The sequence below is a fragment of the Musa acuminata genome, chromosome BXJ2-8, assembly GCF_036884655.1.
Source record: "Musa acuminata AAA Group cultivar baxijiao chromosome BXJ2-8, Cavendish_Baxijiao_AAA, whole genome shotgun sequence".
Classification (NCBI taxonomy): Eukaryota; Viridiplantae; Streptophyta; class Magnoliopsida; order Zingiberales; family Musaceae; genus Musa; species Musa acuminata.
The window spans coordinates 47,251,121-47,273,331 of NC_088345.1; the positions used below are offsets into that span (position 1 = coordinate 47,251,121).

The window sequence follows — 22,211 nt, forward strand, 5'->3', positions numbered from 1 at the left end:
ATCCCATCGAAGCATTTCTATTTCTATTTCTATTTCTTTTTCTGTCTTCTTTATGCTACATAAATAATAGTTGGCCGTCGGACTAATTTGCTCGTTCCCACTTCCCTGTTCGTCCTCTTCGGCCTCCTCCTCCTCCTCCTCCTCGAAATCCCTCAACCCCCGCGGCAGGCCTTTAGATTTGCTAAAGAACGCGTCTTGGCGGCGGTGCCGACATGCCCTGACTCCATCAGGCGAGAATTTTGGGCAAGATGGCGGTTTTCTTGAAAGACTAGAGAAGGGATTTGCGAGATGATGCGGCGTGGGGTGGGGCGGGACTTCTTGATGGGTTCTTGCTAGAGGTACGAAGCCTCCTCCATTGCGATCCAAACACTCATGACAGGCACCAATGCGCGCCCTTCTTGATTAGGCCTAATTCGATTGGGTAATGGTGGAGTCATGTTGGTCCCGTTGACGATAGAGTTTACCGTTGATATATTATTGATGCAGAGAACAGTGAGTCAATTTGAAATTTTTCTTGGTTTGGTTTATTGGAGGCTGGTGATCCGTGCGCCAAAGGTGAGGTTTTGTGATGCAGAAAGAACCTATTTTGAGGCCATATTAACCTTGTTCTTAAACCAAGTAGTTCGTAGATGCCTTAGCTAGACGTTGCCAATTACCACTGAAGTTGCTAGGTCCTAGTGTTTCCACCTTTTCTGGTAGCAAATCACCAGCTTTTGATTTCGAAGATGGATTTTCACATTTTCTTATAGAACTACAGAAGATTCAAGACAAGCTCTGGGTCTTGTTTTCTATCGGATAATACTAAGCTGAATTGGTTCTCATTCTTCTCGGTAATAGTTTACAGGACCTATACACGATACTTGAAAGTGCTTCATTTTGTTACTATGTCATGTAAACATTCTATTCAGTCTATTGCGACTACTTTGTATGAGGTTCAAGCTTACTGACGTTAGGAAGATAAATTGGAATGGATAAATTCTTAATAGAATTACCATCTAAGCTGTAACCTTGAGATTTATGGTTATGTTGTTTGTTCATTCCTGTATTTGGATTTTGACACTTCTTGTAGATCATTTTATTGACAGAATATGGTATCTGGTATTGCTGAAAGCGGCTGCAGAAGTAAAAAATGAAGACTTCTAGAAAGAAATTAATTTGCTACACACCTAAAAAGTCTTCTCTTCTTGGGAAGGAACTCCATTCTAAATTAGACTCTGAGTCAGCAAAGAAGAATCTTCGCAAAGTTTCCTACAGTAGGAGATGCAGACTTAAGCCTAATACTTTTATGAAGAAAAGGGGAATAAGGAGGAGGAACTTTTTGAATGGGAAACCTGTCAAAACTATGCAGAAAATCTCCCACCATACCTCAGTTAATGGCCAATGTCTCTCACGATTATCGACAAATGGATCTTCTTGTTTGTGCAGTAAAGGGAACCCAGGGACTTCAGATGACAATGGAACAATTAAATTGCATAGAAGGAGAAGGCGTAAACGGAAGAAAAAAACTGTAGAACGTGATGAGGCCTCTTGTCTGCAAAGAAGGACAAGGTACCTGCTAATAAAAATAAAGCTGGAGCAGAATCTTATTGATGCATATTCTGGAGATGGTTGGAACGGCCAGAGGTGTGTAGCCTTTCCAATGATGGCTACTATGTAAACTTTTTATTAGGTTTTATGCTTGATTCTTATGATTGAAAATTTAGCTCATGATTTGAGCAAAAGTTATATTTTATTGTCCCCATGGTAGACACTTTCTTTTTCTAAGATGGTACTTGTTTATTCTTTAAGCCCTGGTTCTCATGTCTATAGTAGATGGTATGTCTTCGTGCTACCTATGAATTACTTCTTCCGGTTCTATAATACAAAAAATTGGATCCTGATCCGAAATAAACCAAGATTCAAGCATGTCAATTTAATAAAAAAATAATTTCTTATTTGAAAAGTTTCAAATAGTTGATTGATGAAGTTATAATGCATGTAGTAAATGACAGATGTAGTTATCTTCCTGTTACGCATCTAAGCACCTTTTATCTCTCGTACTTTAGCAGCATGCTAATTAGTTTCAGTCCTATCTTAGACCATATGATTCTTGAGCTGGTCTTGATTGTGTCTCATATTCACAAAGGGTAAGTGGGTAACACTCTTCATTCAAATTACTGCATTTATCTTTTCACTTGACCTAAAGGTGTAGAGAGTCCTACTACTTGGGAGTCTTGGACTAGCATTTAAAATCATCCACTGTAATTCCCCAAATTTGATCAATAAGATTGTAAATTTTAGGATTCTGTTCCATGCAAGTGCTTACGCAACTGATTTCTGTAAGAATGCAGATCATAGTAGCTTAACCCTTACTTGGTTCTATGGTCCCATTTGGCAGCCGAGAAAAGATTAAACCCGAAAAGGAGTTGCTAAGAGCTCAGAAGCAGATAGTGAAATGTAAAATTGGGATCCGTGATGCAATTCGCAAGCTGGATTCACTTAGTTGTGTAGGAAGCATTGCAGATTCTTTGATGCATCCAGATGGATCTGTATTTCATGAACATGTATGTATACTGTAATACATGTAAACACTATTATTTTATTTGTCTGGAAATTGAATATACTGCATGCATCGATTATGATTCTTAAATACTTTCTAACAGATTCATAATTTTCCACTAGATCTTCTGTGCAAAATGCAGATCAACTGAAGCTTTTCCAGATAATGACATTATTCTGTGTGATGGAACTTGCAACAGTGGCTTTCACCAAAAATGTTTGGACCCTCCATTAGAAAAAAGTGTGTCATTATCTTTTATATATCTGTATAGTTCTTGTCAATGTAACGGTATCACATTCAGATAACTCACATTTATCTTTTATGTTTGTTGCTTCTTATTTCCCAAATATCATTTCTATGTCAGATTATGCTCTCTTGCTTGATTAGTGAGCTATTTTATACTAAATACCGATGTGCTGTCCTTGTAAGTTGTATCTATAGAATATCAGTTTGTAGCATCAAAGATACATTTGGAAATGAGCACTCTAAATTATGCACTGTGCATTGAGAGTAATATATATGAATGCATGTATGTCATGCATATCCAAGGCAAAATCAGAATCATGGCTTGTTTTCTAGCTTTAGATCAAGCCCAATTTCGTCCAGAGGCTAGCATGTCCTCCAAACTTCTCCTCTCCTAGTTCTTTTTGCCTTGGCCTCCCCCTTACGGGATATCTTATTTGTATGGCTCAGCTTTATAGATATGCATAGATGAATATTCTACTAGTGAAGATAGTAAGAATGAATGTTCGTGAATCTGGAACTAAAATTGGCAATATAGTTTGAAATCAAAATTTTGATAGACCGGCTCCAGTATCTTGACTATAATTGTATCAGGTTAGGTGGAAGCAGTAGTTGGCTGAAATCAACATATTGTTGATTTCTCAGTTGTCTTAGAAGTAGTTGGAGCTGATTCCATTCACGTTGGATGATTCAGAACAGGAACACTCAATCCATTACATTGTGGTTTTAAAGATGTAATGGTTAAGGTGATGGTGGGAATGATATATGATATCTTGTCCCATTGACATGGCTTAATGATGATGGTAGAGACGTCAGACACATGGTGGCTGTTTCGTGGCATGGACTGATAAGCATTGATGGTAAGTAAAGTGATAGCAAGATTTGGTTACCCACTTTGACATAACAGATCGAGGTGATGATAATGATGCCGGAATAATTAGGATAGTGGTCTGTTGTATTTCATAATTAACGAATGGCTACCACTATCATGGGAATGAAGAAATTTGATCTATAAAGGTTTTGATTGGTGGAAAGCTACAAATATAGTTGATAGTATTTGAAGTCCTTGATGCTGAATTAGATTAGATGGAAAATTTTGATGTGTTGTCCACACATTTTAGTCTGGTTTATGGTTAAATCACATATAGAACATGATTAAGTTATATTGTATTATTTGTGGTGAAAATCATTTATTTAACTGAAGGAATTTGTTTGTTTTGTAATTGTTGATGTCGAACTGGCGATTTTCCTTTGTGGCTTTTGTTGAATGTATGGTGCCAGATATTGATAGAGTGACCATCATTGATTTCTTTCATCCCATCTGATTCGGCATCATCTTCCTAAGATTGATGGGGACTAGACCACCCAACAATGATAAACCTGGAGACAAATGCTTTAATTGTTTTGTACTTTTTTTTTTCCTTTACTATGTAGGTCCAGGTCTTACTATGATCATTTTAGTATTCTTCCAACTCTAGTTGCGATTTTGTTAGTGTAACTAACTGTACTATTACTTCAGTTCCTCCTGGAGACCAAGCATGGCTTTGCAAATTTTGTACCTGTAAATTTGAAATTCTAGAAGCTATTAATGCACACCTAGGCACCTGCTTCAGTGTGAACAGTAACTGGGAGGTTGGTACCTAGCAGTGATGATATATTCAAGTTGCCTTTTCATCAGAAACTACATTAAGAAACTAGGAGCTGACAAATCTCTCTGTGTAACAGGACATTTTCAAGGAAGCAACTGCTTGTTCTGATGTTGAAAACACAGGCCTCAATCATGCTGAAGTGTGGCCATCGGAGGATTCAGAAGATGAAGATTACAATCCAGAAACAAATGAAAATAGCAACAGCAGATCAGGAATCGAGGAAAACATGTCTAATGACTCTAGTTCGAGCAGCCTGTTTTCTTCATCCGATGGAACTATATCTTATTCTGATTCAGAACATTACAGTTATCTTGAAAAACCATTTAATATCATAAGTAGAAGCAAGAACAGGGTTGACCTATTTGATTCAGTAGGCAACTATGATTCTGGTCCAAGTAATGAATGTGCGATTACCAGCTACCGTAGGCAGCGGAGAGATGTTGACTACAAAAAACTTCATGATGTAAGTACCATGAATTTCAGTTTCAATTGTGAGAATCAACTAGGAAAACTCTATGCAGCTTGTGATGTGGTTAATATGGACTTTTTCTAGAGCAACTTAGAATAATTCTTTATTCAATAAGGTAGAAAGAATTCAGAAGATACAATATTTATGGGAACTAGTGAACCTTCTAACAGAGGCACTTAATGTCATGGAAGATGCCTGGTAAAGATAAAAACTATATTTCCAGGCTTCCAGCTCATGCAAGCTACAAGATGTAACTACTGGACAGTTTACATCTAACGAATGTGAGCATGTAGCCAGATGCATCTTTTGTGATTCTCTCTAATAAGAAAAAAAATTGGGAATTTTCTTAACCTTTATTTATCTATCTTTCCTCTTAATTAGTCATAAGAACTTTTAGGAACATTGCCTTTCATAAAATGTAACTAACTTTTGCGGAATCTAGTTTTTGTCACATGATCATGCACTCAAAATTAAAACTGATGATCTGAATGCCATTCACGTAAGGGGAAATTGTTTTGGCTGAATTGCATGTTTTAGTTAGTATAGCAAGATGTAGACAGTTACTGGAGGAGCCCCAACTTATAATTAAGAAAAGTTCATAAATGGGGTCCTGCATCTTCGTGATGAATCAGTAGTACACAGGAAAGCATACACCTATATTTAGATTACCTTGTGGAATTTAGGGATCCCTTATTCCTTACTAGGTCACAATTTGATGGAATTTATAAGGTTCTCCAGCTTTTGAGATGATGTCATATCCAAAAACCTAACACAAGTAATAACTGATGATTTCATCATTTTCATTTAAACATTAAAATGATTAGTTTGTCAGATAATGACGATCAATCTTGTGAAGGATCCCTTGATATTTCTAGTTTTGAGCTTCATAAGTTTAAAAAGTACTTTTTCATGTAAAGTACCATGAAAGTTTATAAGATTTTGTGTTGAACTTCTGAAAAACATTAAGTTACAGTTCTAAACAAAATTTCAATTTTTTGCTTTTTTTGTCTCAGTTATTCATTCCTATATTGATAGTTTAGCAAAAAAGTTATTTTGAGAATATTTATTTGATAACAATTAGATACAAGCAGTGATTTCAATAGGCGCTTAGGCGCTCGGGCGAGGCAAAGCGAGGCTCGAGCGTCTCGCTTTATTTCCAGGCGGCGCACTTCAAAGAGGCGTTGCCTGAGCGCTCGCCCGAGCCTAAGCATCGGGCGCTTCGAGCGAGCGCCCGGGTTAAACCAGGCGACTGAACTAGCGTTTTAGGTCTGGTTTGGTCTCCAGTGCTTTAGTTGGTTCAATCGAACCAACTAAAGCACATATATTAGCCTTCCTCTCGTGACTTCCCAACCCTAACCCTGCTCGCCGCTCCCGCTCCCGCTGCTGCTACTCGCTGCTACCACTGTCGTCGCTCGCCGCTCCCGCTCCTGCTGATCGCTGCTACTGCTACTGGTACTCGCTACTGCCGCTACCACCGCTGTCGCTGCCACTATTGTCGCTCGCCGCTGTCGCTGCTCGCTTCTATCGCTGCCGCTGTCACTGTCGTTGCTCGCCGCTCACACTCCCATTGCCGTTGCCGTTGCTCGCTGCTACCGCTACCATTGCCATTGTCGTCGCTCGTCGCTCCCGTTGCTCGCTGCTACCGTTGCCACTGACACTATCGTCACTCGCCGCTCCTGCTCCCGTTGCCATTGCTCTCAGTCAGCAGCCTCGATCTTCCTCTTACTCAAACTCTTCTCACTTCGATAGTATACTGTTAACAGTATATTAACAGTATACTACTAACAGTATACTAGTAACAGTATTTTTATTTATTAGATTAATAATATATTATTTTGATTTTAATACTATTAATTTTTATTTATTTTAAATTATTGTCATTGTTTTGAATTTTGAGACTTTTTGTTAATGTGATATTATGATTTTACAAGATTTTCTTAATTTAATATCATATTTTTTATTTAAATAATTATATTTATTAATTATATTATATATTTTTATATTTTAGCATCTCGTTTCGTTCGGGCGAGCGCTTAGCGCCTCGGGCGTTTTTAGACCTTAGCGCCTAGTACTTTTTAAATCACTGGATACAAGTATCTTGTTTATCATTTGCTGGTTGTTTGCCTTCACACTTACTATTGTTTATTCTTTATAGGAAATGTTTGGGAAGGAACCACCTGAAAACGTGGCACAAAGTGAAGATGAAGACTGGGGTCCTAATAGGAGAAAGAGGAGAAAGATGGAAGAAACCACTGGCACTTGCATGGCTAACCCTGTGACTGAGGATGGATCTTCAAATCTTGCACTGACAGAGAAAATATCATGTGATAAGAAACAGCTCTTCAGAATACCTCCTGATGCAGTTGAGGTAATCAGACTTGCACTCTTGTGGAAGCACTTTGATTAGGTCTTTTATTTCTTTGCTTTTCAGTTTCTTTATTCTACTTTAAGACATTGGGTGAACTATGAGGGAGTTGAATATGGATAAGAGAATTCCTAGATTAGAAGTTGGTAATTAGATTTGCACTATTGAGGTGATACTGACCGGGTTTATCTTTTTATTGCAATTCTGGATGCTACACTGAAGAAAAGATGGCCAAATATCAATATTAGTGTTGCTTGAATCTGGGGACCAGAATCCAAATGAGAGCATATCCAAATGTTTAATTCAGCTGGGGGATGAATGCTGGGATAAGTACTAGACGAATAATTGTTCAAAAATAGTATCATACTTCTCTTCTAATATTGTTTGAATGTAAATTATTGGAAGTTAAAAAAATGATAAAAGATCAGATTTTTGTATTGGTATGCCATTTGATATCTTCCAATAAAAATCTTAATGCACTAGGTTCCATCGGACACTTACAAATACGTCACAGTTGGTGGATCTGACTCATGATATGTTGCATCTTCAAAACCATTCCATAGGATTAAGCCCACACAAAGTAGGCAAGAATACAAACCGTAATAAAATGCAAGTGCTAGTGGTTGCTTCAGGCATCTTTGATGAGGTGATTTTTTTTCAAATTGTCAAGTGTATCTTCTATACTTGACAATCATCTCATCCTCTTTACATCTCTGTTAATCTTCTCGGCCTACCCAAGTATCTTGATGAGGTGAGAAGGTCTCAAGGCAAAAAGACACGAAGTGGTTGACGACACTGATCTACCTCAGTTTCCTTGGACCTTTTCTAGTAATCTCCAAATGAGAGTGGTGAGAGATCTTGAGGTGATGCTTGGTGGAGTGATAATGTTCCTCAATCATGAGCCATGAGCCAAAATACGTGATGCCATAAACTAAGAGAAAGAGGTTAAAACAACTTCCTGAATCACTGAATCAATTTGGAAAAATAAGATTAAGGCGGGATTTTAAATAGTTGAATGAACAAATTTTGAGAGTTTCCACCTGCTATAGGAAAACCTTTTGGGATTTGAATACTCTGTGAAACATATGGGTATCCTATAGGATCTATTAATCCCTCGATACTGATTTTTATTTTTCGTGGTGCTTGATGAAACTGAGTTGAACCTAGTTTGTTGGGAAAAAAAGAATAATGAATATGTTTAATTACCTATTTAAATTCAATTTTAGTCCGTGTTTTAAGCCCTAAACCTGTAGCAGATGCAACACATAGGAGTGCCACCACAAAAGATGCCAATCTATGACCCTTCCCCCTTTTTCTATCCCTTTTTGGTTAACCAGCATGTTTATGTTGCACTGCTGCATGCCTACTCAAATTTCATATAGCACAAAATGTTTTTTCAAAATGTCAAGTATAGAAGCTAATATGTGGGCGACCGAAAATCATTAGTTATAATCTCGCCACTAGTTCAAAACTTCAAATAGTTTAATGCCAGTTTTGATTACTTGGCTCAGATTAGCTTGGAGCCATGGTTTCAAATTAGCAGCTTTAGAATAATTTGTTCTACCATTCTGTTAAGAGCGATCAAAGAAGGATTGCCGTTTCAAAAGAAAGGAAGAATGGCAAAGAGATGATAACTTATGTCTATACATGAGTTACTAAATTCATGAAGAGATATTAAGAAATAGAGCAATGTTGTTGACTTTAGTTATGTACTTTGGTTTCTTGTCAGCTCAGCTACCTACTAGGATTGATCGTGGAGTAAACTTCATTTGTTTCATTATCTAACCTTTTTCTATGCAATACAACAGAAACTTCGCCTTGCTTTTGCTGAAAATGAACTTCCTTCAAGATCTGCCAAAGAGAACCTGTCTAAACAATTGGGCATTTCATCTGAGAAGGTATGGTATTGCATACTTTATATCTGATCAACCTTCTAATTGAATAAAAAACTTACATGTTGTTTTGCGATATACTTGGTATTGTGTAAAGTATGGTGTGAGATCAGTCATATTGGTCACTATTCATTTTCTCTTTCTCTTGTTTCATGTTCTGAGCTTTTTCTAAACATGTATGGACTAACTCTGAGAAATGGAATGCAAATGCAAATAAGCTTGAGCGAAACAAGCAAATGCACCTAAATGGCAACAGTGAAACTCCACATGCCTGAGCAAAACAATAATGCAGTAGAGCCTTGAAACCTAGTTCCTGGTAATCTATATACTATTGCTATTAATCATTATCATTATTCAATTGTGATTGTAGTGGAAGCTTTAAAAATTTAATCTAATCAATAACTTCTTTTGTTGCTCTATTTTTTTTCTTGAGTTTGACATAAATTAAATGAAACGTTGTTACAAAATATAAGTAGGCACTAACGTATTAAAGTGGAAATAAGAAAATGAAGGTGGTACTCTAATTTTACCTGGCAGAACAGTATGGATATAGGAGATTTATGTTTGTCCTCAAGCTCTATTTTTGAGCTATAGCACTTGTATTGTCTGAAAAATCACAAATCAGCATGCTCAGGTTTTATCAACAAATATATTTGCTGGCAGTTACCACATTGTGCCGTTGATGTTTCTTATCAAATTGCTCCTACAAGATGAAGCTGCCCCGTCACTTGTGTGGAACTTGCTAGTACAAAGGCTACCACCGACTGATCTAACATGTGTCTATGAAAAAAGTTTGAGTTAGTTAAGAAACTGAGAAGAAATAAGACTAAGAGAAGAGAGGCAATTGATTCTTGGCAGATCCTCTGCAAGTGCATTACATAAACTTTTTCCCATTGATTGGCAGGACAAGTGAGGGTCTGCATTAGAGTTAATTTGCTGTCCAAGTGCTTCATTTGAGTTTCATTAGGCTTAATTTATACTCTCAATTAGCTGTATTGATCTCCAAAATAAGGAAATAAAGAAAAGAAAAAGAAAATAAATTGGGTGGTGCTTGCGATACCATTGTGTTTATCCTCATTTTAAAGTATTTAGTTGTTGCCTTCATAGTAACCTTTCTCCAGTCTTTTGACAGTGGCCTTTTGCTAAACCGATTAGATACTGCATATGCTTGCATGAAATATTGTCTTTTGAAGTTTAAATTTTGGCCAGACAAATCAAACTTTTTAATTGTTATTTGCAGGTCAGCAAGTGGTTTAAGAATGCAAGATATGCTGCTCTTAGGATGAGAAAGGTCAACTTTGCTATCTTTTTTACTTTTTCTCTTTATATGAATATCATGCACATGATCAAAGTTCAACAGGAAAGGCCATCATATTCTTACTTTTTTCATTTGTATAGATCTATTGTTCTTAAGATGTTATTTAGCTTAAGATTTTGCTGCTGCATGTTTTTGATGAATTGTTCTATAGAAATGATTGGAAGGCATGCCTATTACAGGAATTATTTTCCTAAGACATTGAAAACTTTGTTTAGCATGACAAAATAACTGTTATTTCCGAATGTTCCCATGGATAGCTTGATTTCACTTGAAATGGGGTTTAGCTGTTGATTATTTAATACTGTACAGAGTTTTTTTTCCTTGACGTGCTTCTTTATATCCCTTCTTTGGCAGCAAGGCAACACTGTGCAACTTTTCATTTGCTTGGCGGAAACTGAATTCAACCCCTAAATGCAAACCTTAGTAGAAAAAATAGATTTCTGTGACTAAGCTTAGTAGGATAAAATTTCTGCGACTAAGCTAAGTAGAAAAAATTGAATTAACATGTTTTTGGTATCTGAATAAAATATCCACTACTTTTTTAGCACAAAGATTCTTTACTTTCTCCTTTCAACCAAAATTCTTTTCAATTTCTAAAACTTGGCCCTAATATATAGGAATTTTTTTTTCATGTATATTTAGAAAATAAAATAAAGATGTTCGCTCATGTTCCATGTTTTCAGACTAGATCATTGGTGTAATAACTTGTTTTACCTTGTGGGAAAAATTTATTCAGTGAGATCTTTGAATTTTCATATCTGATACCTTGTGCTTTATGGAGTGAGAAAAAAACAGATGTGAAGGGAAAAAGAAGCCGAGAAAAAGATATATCTCTTAATGAATCCATGCATTATAATGGAATTTGTCCTTTCTGTTCTATATGCAACATGACCTTCTTGGAAAGTCAGGCTGATGTAGAATTATTAAAATTTAAATGCTGTCTTTGCTTCTCTGAGGTTTATGATCAGCAGTTGATTTGCATATCTCCCAGTCCTGGGGAATATTTTTATATTGGAAACACAAACAAGTAAAACGAGCTTTGTCAAAAATTTTCAAAGCACAATATTAAGGCTCCACTTTGAGTTGGAAAACCATCTAAGAAAAGATTGAGCCTGATCTTTCAAATGGAGTGCTTGCTGATAGTCATCTTTTTTCTTGAAAACTTCCAATTCATGTGGCTATTTTAATTGATACAACCTATTTAGAAGATATTTGAGACAGCATATCCAGTTTAGCAGGTGAAAAGCTGATCTAAAAATGAGTTAAAATAATACTTGATGGTCAAATCTTTTGTCCTTGGCAATTTCATAGCCAAAATTATGTTTGGCTGTCAAAACAATAAATGACTGTGATAGCAAATGTCAGATAGCTTGTAATCTGCTAATATATTATTGCCAAAGGGCAATGTCCACATGTTATTTGGGCCGCTTATATTCTTTATGACAGTCCTGAGTGTGTGTTGGAGTGCATGGTGCCCATGCGGTGGCATCTGCTGCTGTAGGAATCATGTAGCAGTCTGGACGTCTACTGTGGTAACAAACTGTGTTTTGTCCAATCCCACCTGGCAGTGTCCTTCAAAGTTCTTATCAGTAGCAGCTTGCTAAACCACAGACAACAGATAGTGGAAACTTACATTTCTTCATGAATTGCATCTCATGGTCCAATTTTCTAGGTATAACTACCATATGTCATCAATCAAGTAATTTTCCTAGAGAATTAAAAATTAGTCACTGAAGGGCTGGAAGCTCATATGAAGTGAAGTTACGTCAATTTACAGTTCTTACCTATTACACTTATCATCCTTTATTCATGTGCCTAAAAATTTTAGAAAGATTATCTGAAAGAAGTGTCCACAATCAATGATGATAATATCAGGAAATCTGCAGAGAAGAATGGCTAATGAACACTCCTTTGACAAGATCCAGGTATTTCATTAGATGAATGATCTAAGGTGGTTTCCCACTCGTTAGAGTTTGATCGAATACCATATATGGCTCTTTTTCAAGTATAAAATGAAAAGATTGACGCTAATGTGATTAATTAAATTGATCTCTGGTTGTGCTGCAGAATGAGACAACAAATGCTGTTAAGAACCAGGATACATCTATTTCCATGAACGAAAGCTTGTCTGAGGATTTAGGCCCACCGGGTTGTCGGGTAAGGCACAAATGTCTTTATGAACACAAATAAATTCATTTTTGCTATTATTTAAGTCTTAGCTTAGCTTATCCATTTGCATCATCCTCTATACTAGGTGGGCAAATCATTCAGACAAGTGAGTGGTCGAAGGAGGTTAGTTCTTGAGAGAACATTCAACAAGGGAGGAACAGGTTGCCAGTTGGATGAGAAGACTGACAGTGAGCAGCTCTACTTAACTGAGGTTGAGAGGCTCTGTAGACTGGAGGATAAACTTCAAAGTTTGAAGAAGACATTGCTGTCATGCATGGATGAAGACAAACTGACCACCAAAACCTGTGTAAGAGAAGAGACTGTGATCTATGTTCCCGTTGCTGAGGTCAAGGAGAAGGCATGACACGATCATGACTGCTGTATTTTCTTTCCCTTTATACGAATTTAGAAGGATCCAGCTTCCCATAATCCTCGAGATCGTTGCACCACATGAGCTACACCTGATGTGGGGAAGACGCAAGTCATGAGAAATACAAAATCTGAAACTTCAGCGAAATGAGAGCAGTTAGGGACTAATATTCTTTCTTCAAACTGTGATGTCACTGCAAGCAACAAAGAAAACTAACAAGAAGGAAAATGTTGGACTGGATTGTTTGCAATTTTGCTCTGCTAAATGCTGACAACCCTTTGTTTTTCGACCACATCTCTTTGCATTCTGTTCTCCTTTGTGCTTGGCAAACTGGTCCAGTCCTTCTCAATCGTTTGACTGATGTTGCATAGGTATATGGGGTGTGATAAGATCATCAGCAGCAAGTGTAATTGATATCAAATATTATTGAATTGACTGATTTATGATACCTGCTAATTTGTGGCTCTGTTAATGTTACTGAATTGTACTTTGTTCAATTCAGCAGCAACCTGAAAGCAAATCCACCCAAGTCTAAGTGAGCCAACTTTGATCAGGCTTGGACAAACTTGATGTTTGGTCTCACCCAAAACCTGATGCAAAGTTGGACAAGAGGCATACACCTATTGTGACATAATGCTGGGAATAGAAATATGATGTTCTCAGTAAGAATGTCTGTGGCAGTGGAAGAAACCAAATTTGTGCCCCCCTTAGTAAGTTCTCAGGCTACTGATCTCTTGCAGCCACTGCATGCCCTCTTCAATAAGTGTATTCTCTCTCTCTCTCTCTCTCTCTCTCTCTCTTTTCTTTGTGGTTGGTTGATCTTATCCGAGTTTCTTATCATATCCAATATTAGATCTTTGATATGAACAAACCCGATGAAATAACTAATAATAGGTCTAAATTACTAATTTAAATATTTAGTACAAATTAACCACAGTAAATTCATAATACCTAATAAACATACTAATTGGTAGAATTAAAAATAAGAGGATGATTAATAACCCTGATACTTTTGTGCACTAAGATTTCGAGGGCAAAGTTTGTAATCGATTCTCTTGAAAGAAATATATGTAATATTTTTTTAGTGAAAAAATGGTTAAACGTGCACTTGATGCAGCTCATAAAAGAAGAAAATGCATTACATACCCTTTCCCCAATAATACTGTTGATGGTAATATTCTTATGACAAATGTATATACTAGGAAATATAAGAGCGGATGAAAACAAAAAGTAAAAGTTTCAAATTTCTTAATATGTTTTTATCGTCATGCGGAAGATTGGTACGTAAAACCTGTAAAATAAAAAACTGCATATCAGAAAGATAATTGTGTTTTACTTAGGGAGACCATATATCCCTGAATCCCTATAGATCTGTTGGAAAGGATGAAGGAGGTCAAGCATCATCTTCTCTAGTGATGATCCATATAGTAAAGCTGTGATGATGTTTCTCCATGTCTGTTATCTGAAAAGGAGAATTAGAAAGGAGAATAAGAGGTATCAATAAAAAAATCCTAGTATTTAGTCATTTTCTATTTATAGAAGCCTTCAGTTAACCCTAATAGATCTTGCCCTATTAGGTACTGCATCTCTATCCACACGTACTATTACATTTTATTGAAATCTGTAAATATTGTGATGCTTTAGAATTAAACATTTTGCTATTGTTTGTCTACAATCGTCGGAAAAAAAAAAAAAAAAAAAAGGTGATGATCTCCGTTTGCTTGACAGTAGATTCGTTTCATAGTCCAATCGAGAGAAGTAGCCAATGTCACTTCTGAGATGATTCTATCATCCACTTTTCAGCTTTAACTGCGTCTTGAACAAGTCAGGTTTTGTCTCTGAATTGCTTTTTGGATTGTAAGAAGCTACTCTTTTGCTTAATGTGAACTCAATGATCGAACACTCGTTTAAATATTACACACCATGCATGATGTCTAAACCTTCATGCAAAACCTTTCTACCTGTGGAGGACTATATTTCTAAGTGAGCATGTGTGACACACTGAGTGATAGTTAAGTGTGACAGACGAGCTACAAGTGATGAGCGATAGGTGCGATGGGCGAGTGGTGGGTGAACGGGTGTGATAGATAAGCGACAAAGAAGTAGGTGCGACAGATGAGCAGATACGATGACAAGTAGGTGCGACGAGTGAACGAAGAAGAAGAGAAAATCCGTCCGAAAAAAAAATTTATATAAAATTAATAATTTAAAAAATAATAAAATTATTTTTTTATTTATGTAGTAATATAAGGAGAATTAAGGTTAAATATTTTAACTTCTTATTGGGATCTCAATATAGATTAGCTAAGGGTAATATGTAATTACCCCCGACGTTAAAAGATAAATTAAGGTGCCGTCCATAATTTCCCACAACCGCACGTTTCGAATTCTACGGTTCAGATTATATATCCTCGGTGGGCGACGTCACTCCCAGCATGTCTCCGTGCTTGGTTTCGATTTCGTGAGTACAAATTTCTTCTTCGCTTCTTCGCCGATCGGACACCGAGAATTCTGGGGCTTCTCCAATTCGACTCTCCCATGGTCTTCTACGGAATCGGATCAGTGCCTGTTCATCTACCGATTACTTTCTTCCGCCGAAACCGATCGATTCCGCACATCATCTAGATCGCGGTTACTTTTTTTTCTGCGGTTTTCACGTCTGTGATGGTTAAGCTTTGTGTAATTCGACTAAAACGAAAGAGGCATGAGTGAGAAACCCGGCCAACCGGCGGATTTGAATGCGGCTCGCCTCGTTCGGCAGCCGGCCGCGGCCCATCCGCCCGCCACAAGCGCCGGCGAGGCCCAGTTGATAGCGGCCACCGACGCTAGGACGTTTTATTCGTACGTGCACGACCAGGACATTGATGGCGGCGGCGACGGCATGGAAGAAGGTCACGATGGTGCCGTCGAGTAGGAGCGGATAGAGGGAGCGCGTTTCCCGATATTGGCAATTTGGGGGATCCAAAGGCGGGGATCGTGCCTCCGGCCGCCAGCAATCAACTCACTCTCTCCTTCAATGGGGAGGTATACGTGTTCGACTCGGTGTCCCCTGAAAAGGTGAGATTTTGCGTACTTTTTTTTTGGTTGCATTTGTGAAAGGAAAAGCCTCTTATATCATCAAATGCTTTTAATTTAGAATAGTAATACATTTGCTTATCCTGTAGGTTCAAGCTGTGCTTTTGTTATTGGGAGGACGTGGATAACTAGTAGCTTGGCTTCAAATATATCAGCTTCGAATACATCGTATAAGGTACTTGTTAGACTAAATAATCTTTAATGGATTAGCAAACATGGGTGGTCTCTAATTTTGCAGCTTTGTCTGTTGGTTATTTACAGCGCTCAAATTTCCCTCACAGAGTTGCTTCACAACTGAGGTTTCGGGAGAAGAGGAAAGAACGGAATTTCGACAAGAAGATATGGTATGCTGTTTGGAAAGAAGTTGCCCTCAGGTAAGAGGTGATTTTTCTATTATGTTTGTCTGCAATTTTCGTATTAGTTTCTTCAATGCATCAATAGATGGTAATATTCTGTGAATTGTATTTGAAATTGCAGATGCATGTCTTGGGAATTAAATAAGTTATATGATCAATGTGAATGGCCATTGTCCACATTTTAGTTATGTGAAAAATGAAAGTTTCTTTGCAATAGATATTGATACTGTGGATTATATTTAGTTTAGGGGCCTAAAATGTGACATACTTTGTTATTTCTGTTCTATGTACTGTTACAAATATGTATATTTGGTCTGTGGCTACGAAGTTCATGGTAGAGGAGGTGGAAATGGGAAGTAGTTCATAAGCATTTCTGAGATGTCACATGGTCTGATGTTTGGGTATGATGCAGTGCAGATATTTCACAAATGTTTTGTTTAACTCCATGTTAAGTTTATTAGTCTGGCCTTTTGATATTTTATCTGCAGCATGTCTTTTGGCATGTAGTGCTCTTCATTACTGTTGCTTTCCTTATTGTCAGGATGCAGAGGAACAGGGGTCAGTTCAGATCATCAAAATCAAAGCCTGAGGATGCAACTTTGGGTGTCACAAATTGCGAGGGAATGCAACATTGGGGTTCAATTGAAGGTCGACCTCCATCAGCAACTGCGTATGTTCATTTACTTTATTTCTATGGCTATTTGAGAATTCAAAAGCAAAATCCTTCTAAATTAAACAATGGCTGTTTGGTGCAACCTTTCATTATATTGGTTTTCTTGTGGTCTTCGTAATATAATATGTGTGTGTATATATATTAACACCCATGGGACAATTTGAAAAGGAAAGACTTTATTTAGTTTCTTGCTAACTTGTGTATGTTTCAGCTTATTATTTTCCTATCTTTCATCTTATTATCTCTCTATTTTTGCATCCAGGATAATCTTCGATTTATCAACCATAAATTCTATTGTTTAAGTTCTAATGCAAGATATATCACAGGATGCTGCATAAGATTTTGCGATTGACATTTCCTTGAAAATTTTCAGTTGTCATCATTGTGGCATCAGTTCAAATTAAACACCAATGAAGCGCCGTGGACCTGATGGACCAAGGACCCTATGCAATGCCTGTGGACTTATGTGGGCAAATAAGGTAGTTACATCTATATGTTGATCAATTTGTTATGGAAGTTTTTATATTTTCATGAATGTTCAGACTAATTATTCTTTGCTTCTATACAATCATCTTCTTGTCTGTGACCTTTTGTTATTTTTTGTTTTCTGAGAAGCCGAGATTTTTTTTCCATAACTTGTAGCAGACTTAGTTTCTATTGTGCATGTAAGAAAATTTTGATGTTCCCTTTTGGTTCTTAGATTCAAGTATTTGCATATCATGCCCCAGAATCTGGGGTGGTTTAAATGTGCAAGTTCTTCCATTGACCATGCTGTCAGTTCATGACAACCTGTTGCACACCATGTATGAACATGTGCTGGTTCCTGCCAGTTTATTTTATAGCATGCTAGTGCACCGCATAAAATGACACGGTGCTACAAAATTATCATTTTACGTAGATCTTAATGCGTGGCATTGGCTTATGCTAGGAGAACAGCATCATAGTATACATATTGTATGAACCTGTGATCAGCAAGTACTTTGTGCCACAGTGGCACTGCCACCAGATCTTGAATCTTGGTTAGCAAGTCTTCAGCTGAATATGAAGGGCATGGTTTTAAACAAATAAAGTGTCTTATATTTCATGTTTGGTAATTTTTGTTTACATATAATTGTGTTTTTGATCATCATGGAAAAATGTATTGCACTATCCATTATATGTTGATAAATCATGTGAATTCAGCTTGCTAAAGAGAATCATTGATGGGAAAGTATTAAATTTGAGTTCATTTGGAGATTTTGCTAGCTGTAGCATGTGGATATCATTGGCTATATTCACTTATTTTATGAACTGTTGTGACTGCTTCAAGAACAGATTGTTTTTGAAGTATGTGGATGCAGGCATGTAACAGTAAGTCGAAGGTAAAAGTGATATGGTTAAGAGTTGGGGTTGCCAAGCTTCATAGGATCAGGATTGTTCTGGGGATTTACTATCAGGGTATGACTGGATCTTATTAGTGGATCAGGGTTGGCTATGAAAACAACTGAAAAATAAAGATTGTAAACACATCAAAATGAAAATTATAAAAGTAAATTTGGGAAAACATAAATTATATATGCTATAAGATTCTTTTTACCTTTGTATATTTACACAGCTGCACAACATATAAAATGGAACTAAAATATAAAAGGTAAAATGAAAAACATTGAAGAATAACTTATAATACACATTATGAAATAAATTTAATTATGTAATAAAAAATACTACCCCACTGAAGAGCTGTTATAGATCCATTGTAGAAAAAAATGCTAAAGTGGCCTATCTAGAGCTTTGAACATGGTGATGGACCCATTGAGGCTTTGATGCCTATTTAATCACCGTACAAGTGAAGCATTGGGTAATGCAGAGATAGGCTAGAATAATTAGCATTGGTGCCTCTTTAGTTACCATATAGGTGAAGCATTGTGTAATGCAGAGATGGGAAAGAACAGGACTTTTTTAAAAGACTGCCAACTTTGTTGTCAAAGACACGAGGTGAACTCAAGATACCAAGTCTCATGACTGCTCAAAAGCAAGAGGTGTAAATAAAAGTGCAAACCTGAGTGAAGCAAGGCACTACTTTAATTAAAAAGAAACTTTAACGAGAACTAGAGTTATGGAACTTTAAAGTTTGAACTAATAGAATAGCTTGAGAAAAAAAAATAAAGAAGCAGCATTTATTAAAGCAAAAGAAATACTGTAGCAGAATAATTAGGAGTCACTGACCAACAAATTTGGTAAATGCTTACATCTTTATTGTTTGGGCGAGCAATACAGCCGTTGCTGTGTAAGAAGCAGAAATTACCATGGCCATCAAGCAAGCAGCAACAACATTTGCCTCCACTAGCTGGCCAAGCAGCAACAACTAGACAGCTTCATTAGAGAGAGAAGGAATAGAAAATTATTAAACATTGACTATATGTTGGTCAACGTCGATCATCCGTTGATCTCCAGTGGCTGTCTACAATGTCTAGTTATCTGCAGATGATCCATCTTTTTCTCCTACCCACATCTTAGGGCATTATGGGATTTGGATTAGGAAAACTTATGTGTGTTGATATGTCAAGTTAATCAGCAGCCTATGTTTTAAGTTAGTCGCATACTTTACCTAGAACCTAAGCACAAATGGCTTTCCTGATAAAGTGGCTTTGACTTGATGCAGTAGGGACACCATTGGTTTGGCTTGCCTTGCCCAGGAGGCTAGGTAAGCAAGGTGCATGCTTGAGACAACACTGCCCGTAACATCTCCCTTCTTTGAAATGTTATTTCTATTTTCTGAAGTGGCTAAGAGATGCTCTTCTCCTCACTCTCTCTCACGAATCTTTCATCTTTGCCTCTTGCACTAGGAAACATGAACATTGTGGCATCAACAAACACAACCACAGTTGCTTTTTTGTCACTTTGCCGACCTTACACCCCCTTTTTATTGTTGAAGTTGACAAATGGGAAGATTGGTTAACTCAGCCTAGACTGGTGAATTTCAACTGATTACCATTAGATTTGATTAGCCCAAATCAGATTGGCGTTCACTACTACTTCACCTCCTTTTTTTTCCTCTCTTCTACTACCTCCAATGACCACATGCCTTTGTTTCCTCCCACCATTGTTGGCAGTGGCAAAGGAATTGAATTTCTGGAGAAGAGATTTGGATGGCAGTTGGATTAAATTTTTAGACTGGACATAAATCATAATTGGATTAAATTAGATTGTGAAGCATTGGATTGGTCTGAGCCCTATCTTTATGCTCTGTTTCCAACCTCGTGATGATTGTATAAATTGATATTATGTTTGTTTTGGATATACAGTTTTGAGAGATGAATTATATTTTATGATGCCTTTTGTGTGTTTTGAATGTATTTTTTATAATGTGTGTTGAGATGCTATATGAAATATAGAACAGAATCTTTAGGTTTCCTTTGTGTTGTATATGCGAGGAAGCATAAAGTAACAGAGCTTCTTTGTAGCACTGTGAAGAATTGGCATTTATCATCTGTTAACTTCTGATGTTTGAATTATTTGATCCTTATTCTGGATTCTGCAGGGTACATTGAGGGACCTCTCGAAAAATCCATCTTTGCTTATGCAAAGCGGCACGTCAGAAGGAATTGAAGTGGTAAGTTGTTTTATTTTCATCTAATGAACTTTATTGCTTACACAAAGCCTCAAAGTCGCTTGATTGACTTTTCTCCTTTTGGATGTCACAATTACCATCACAATGCCGTGGGATGTATGCACATAGAGCTATGTCATGTGAATGGTGCCTTTAAGTAAATTAGAGTTCATTTTCTGCCCGAAGTTGCAATTTCTACCTGTTTCTGGCTTTCTTCTTCCCAGTTGCTGTCACCAACTCTTTCTCTCCTCAGAATGGAGCTTCTGTGCCTGTAGCTGAGCAGCTGCCTCCTGCGAACACTGCCAATGGCCATGACTCATCCTCCTCATGATAGGAATTCTGGTTTGAGAGACTAATAATTATGAGTGAACTCTTGTGCTTGTTTGATTTATTACGATCTTAGAGAGTACCATACATTTGCCTTTGCCATATATCTTCTCATGGTGTTTGTCTCATGTTGATGAATTAAAACTACTTGGCATTGTCTTGTACTCACCTTACTCTGGTCTCTCTTTATCTTTCTATCCAGGCTTTCACCAGTGATGACAAGTCCAGCCATGCAAAGGATCACATTTTAAATGCAAAGGTGCTTCACAGAGTAAGAAGTTAAATAACTAGTAAGAATCAGTGATGGATTACTGCCTAATTAACAAGCGGGCTTGTCATTTTTCCATTGTGTTGAAGCCCACTTTTATTTGATTTAATTTATGAGGGTATTTTAAACGTTCTTTGCAAGTATGAAACTGTTTACTCTTGCTAATTTATTCATTTTGAGATTTTTTTTTTATGGTCATTCTTATTATTCATTCCTAAAAGATTAAAAATAGAAACAAATACAAATAAAATTATATATAAGTAATTTATTTGTTTTCTATTTTCAATCTTTTAGTAATAAATAATAAGAATGATCATAAAAAAGACTCCTAAAATGAATAATAAGAAATTTAAGAAATGAGCAAAGTAGTTTTGTACTTGCAAAATCGATTTTAAATGCCTATTATGTTGATACGTTCCTATTGATATTTATCAATGCCAAGGATACCAATTCGGTATTTAGGTTTTTTATAGCAATATCGAATGGTATATATATATATATATATATATATATATATATATATATATATATATATATATATATATATATATATATATAGGCTGATCATAAAGTCTTGACATCGTCTTATAATTATTATTTTAGCTATTAAAAAAAGAAAGACATTAAGAGTGAAAAATAGAATATTGTCAGTGTATGAGATACTCATTAATGTAAGAAATAAAATAGATGATAATATTATTTTTGCCCCATCCGAACGTGAATAACATATGGGAAGACACGTTAAATCATTGTATATAGTTTTAGTTATATTTATAAATTAATAAAGAATATATGTATGAGGACTGGACAGAGTGAGACAAGTGATACTATTTCCATCTCGATTAATTTTTAGAAATGTTTTAGAAACGAAATCATCATTTGCCATTTTTATGCGAACAAAAATGTGAT

At 36.6% G+C, this 22,211-nt stretch overlaps 1 protein-coding gene and 1 pseudogene across 3 annotated transcripts; both read left to right on the forward strand.

Annotated features, from left to right (window-relative positions):
* Positions 1 to 13,306, forward strand: LOC103995166 (pathogenesis-related homeodomain protein). Of its 3 annotated transcripts, XM_018830952.2 has the most exons (12): positions 1 to 338; positions 1,086 to 1,623; positions 2,378 to 2,543; positions 2,662 to 2,779; positions 4,302 to 4,414; positions 4,508 to 4,894; positions 7,056 to 7,268; positions 9,074 to 9,163; positions 10,398 to 10,448; positions 12,351 to 12,400; positions 12,543 to 12,632; positions 12,730 to 12,870. In XM_018830952.2, exons 2-11 carry the CDS (start codon positions 1,130 to 1,132, stop codon positions 12,589 to 12,591), a joined length of 1,731 nt encoding a protein of 576 aa, XP_018686497.2. In that variant the 5' UTR covers positions 1 to 338; positions 1,086 to 1,129; the 3' UTR covers positions 12,592 to 12,632; positions 12,730 to 12,870. The 3 variants fall into 3 exon arrangements, with proteins under 3 accessions (XP_018686497.2, XP_009413966.2, XP_009413967.2); XM_009415691.3 differs by lacking the exon at positions 12,351 to 12,400 and having other exon boundaries at positions 12,730 to 13,306; XM_009415692.3 differs by lacking the exon at positions 12,351 to 12,400 and having other exon boundaries at positions 137 to 338; positions 1,070 to 1,623; positions 12,730 to 13,306.
* Positions 13,307 to 15,471: 2,165 nt separating this feature from the next.
* LOC103995165 (GATA transcription factor 20-like) lies at positions 15,472 to 21,465 on the forward strand (annotated as a pseudogene).
* The last annotated feature ends 746 nt before the right edge of the window (positions 21,466 to 22,211 follow it).

Excerpts from the sequence above, each read along its gene's own strand:
- LOC103995166 (XM_009415691.3), top strand. The coding sequence starts at position 1,130 with ATGAAGACTTCTAGAAAGAAATTAATTTGCTACACACCTAAAAAGTCT. Across the intron at positions 2,544-2,661 it reads GATCTGTATTTCATGAACAT|ATCTTCTGTGCAAAATGCAG; the intron begins GTATGTATACTG and ends ATTTTCCACTAG. Across the intron at positions 4,895-7,055 it reads ACTACAAAAAACTTCATGAT|GAAATGTTTGGGAAGGAACC; the intron begins GTAAGTACCATG and ends TATTCTTTATAG.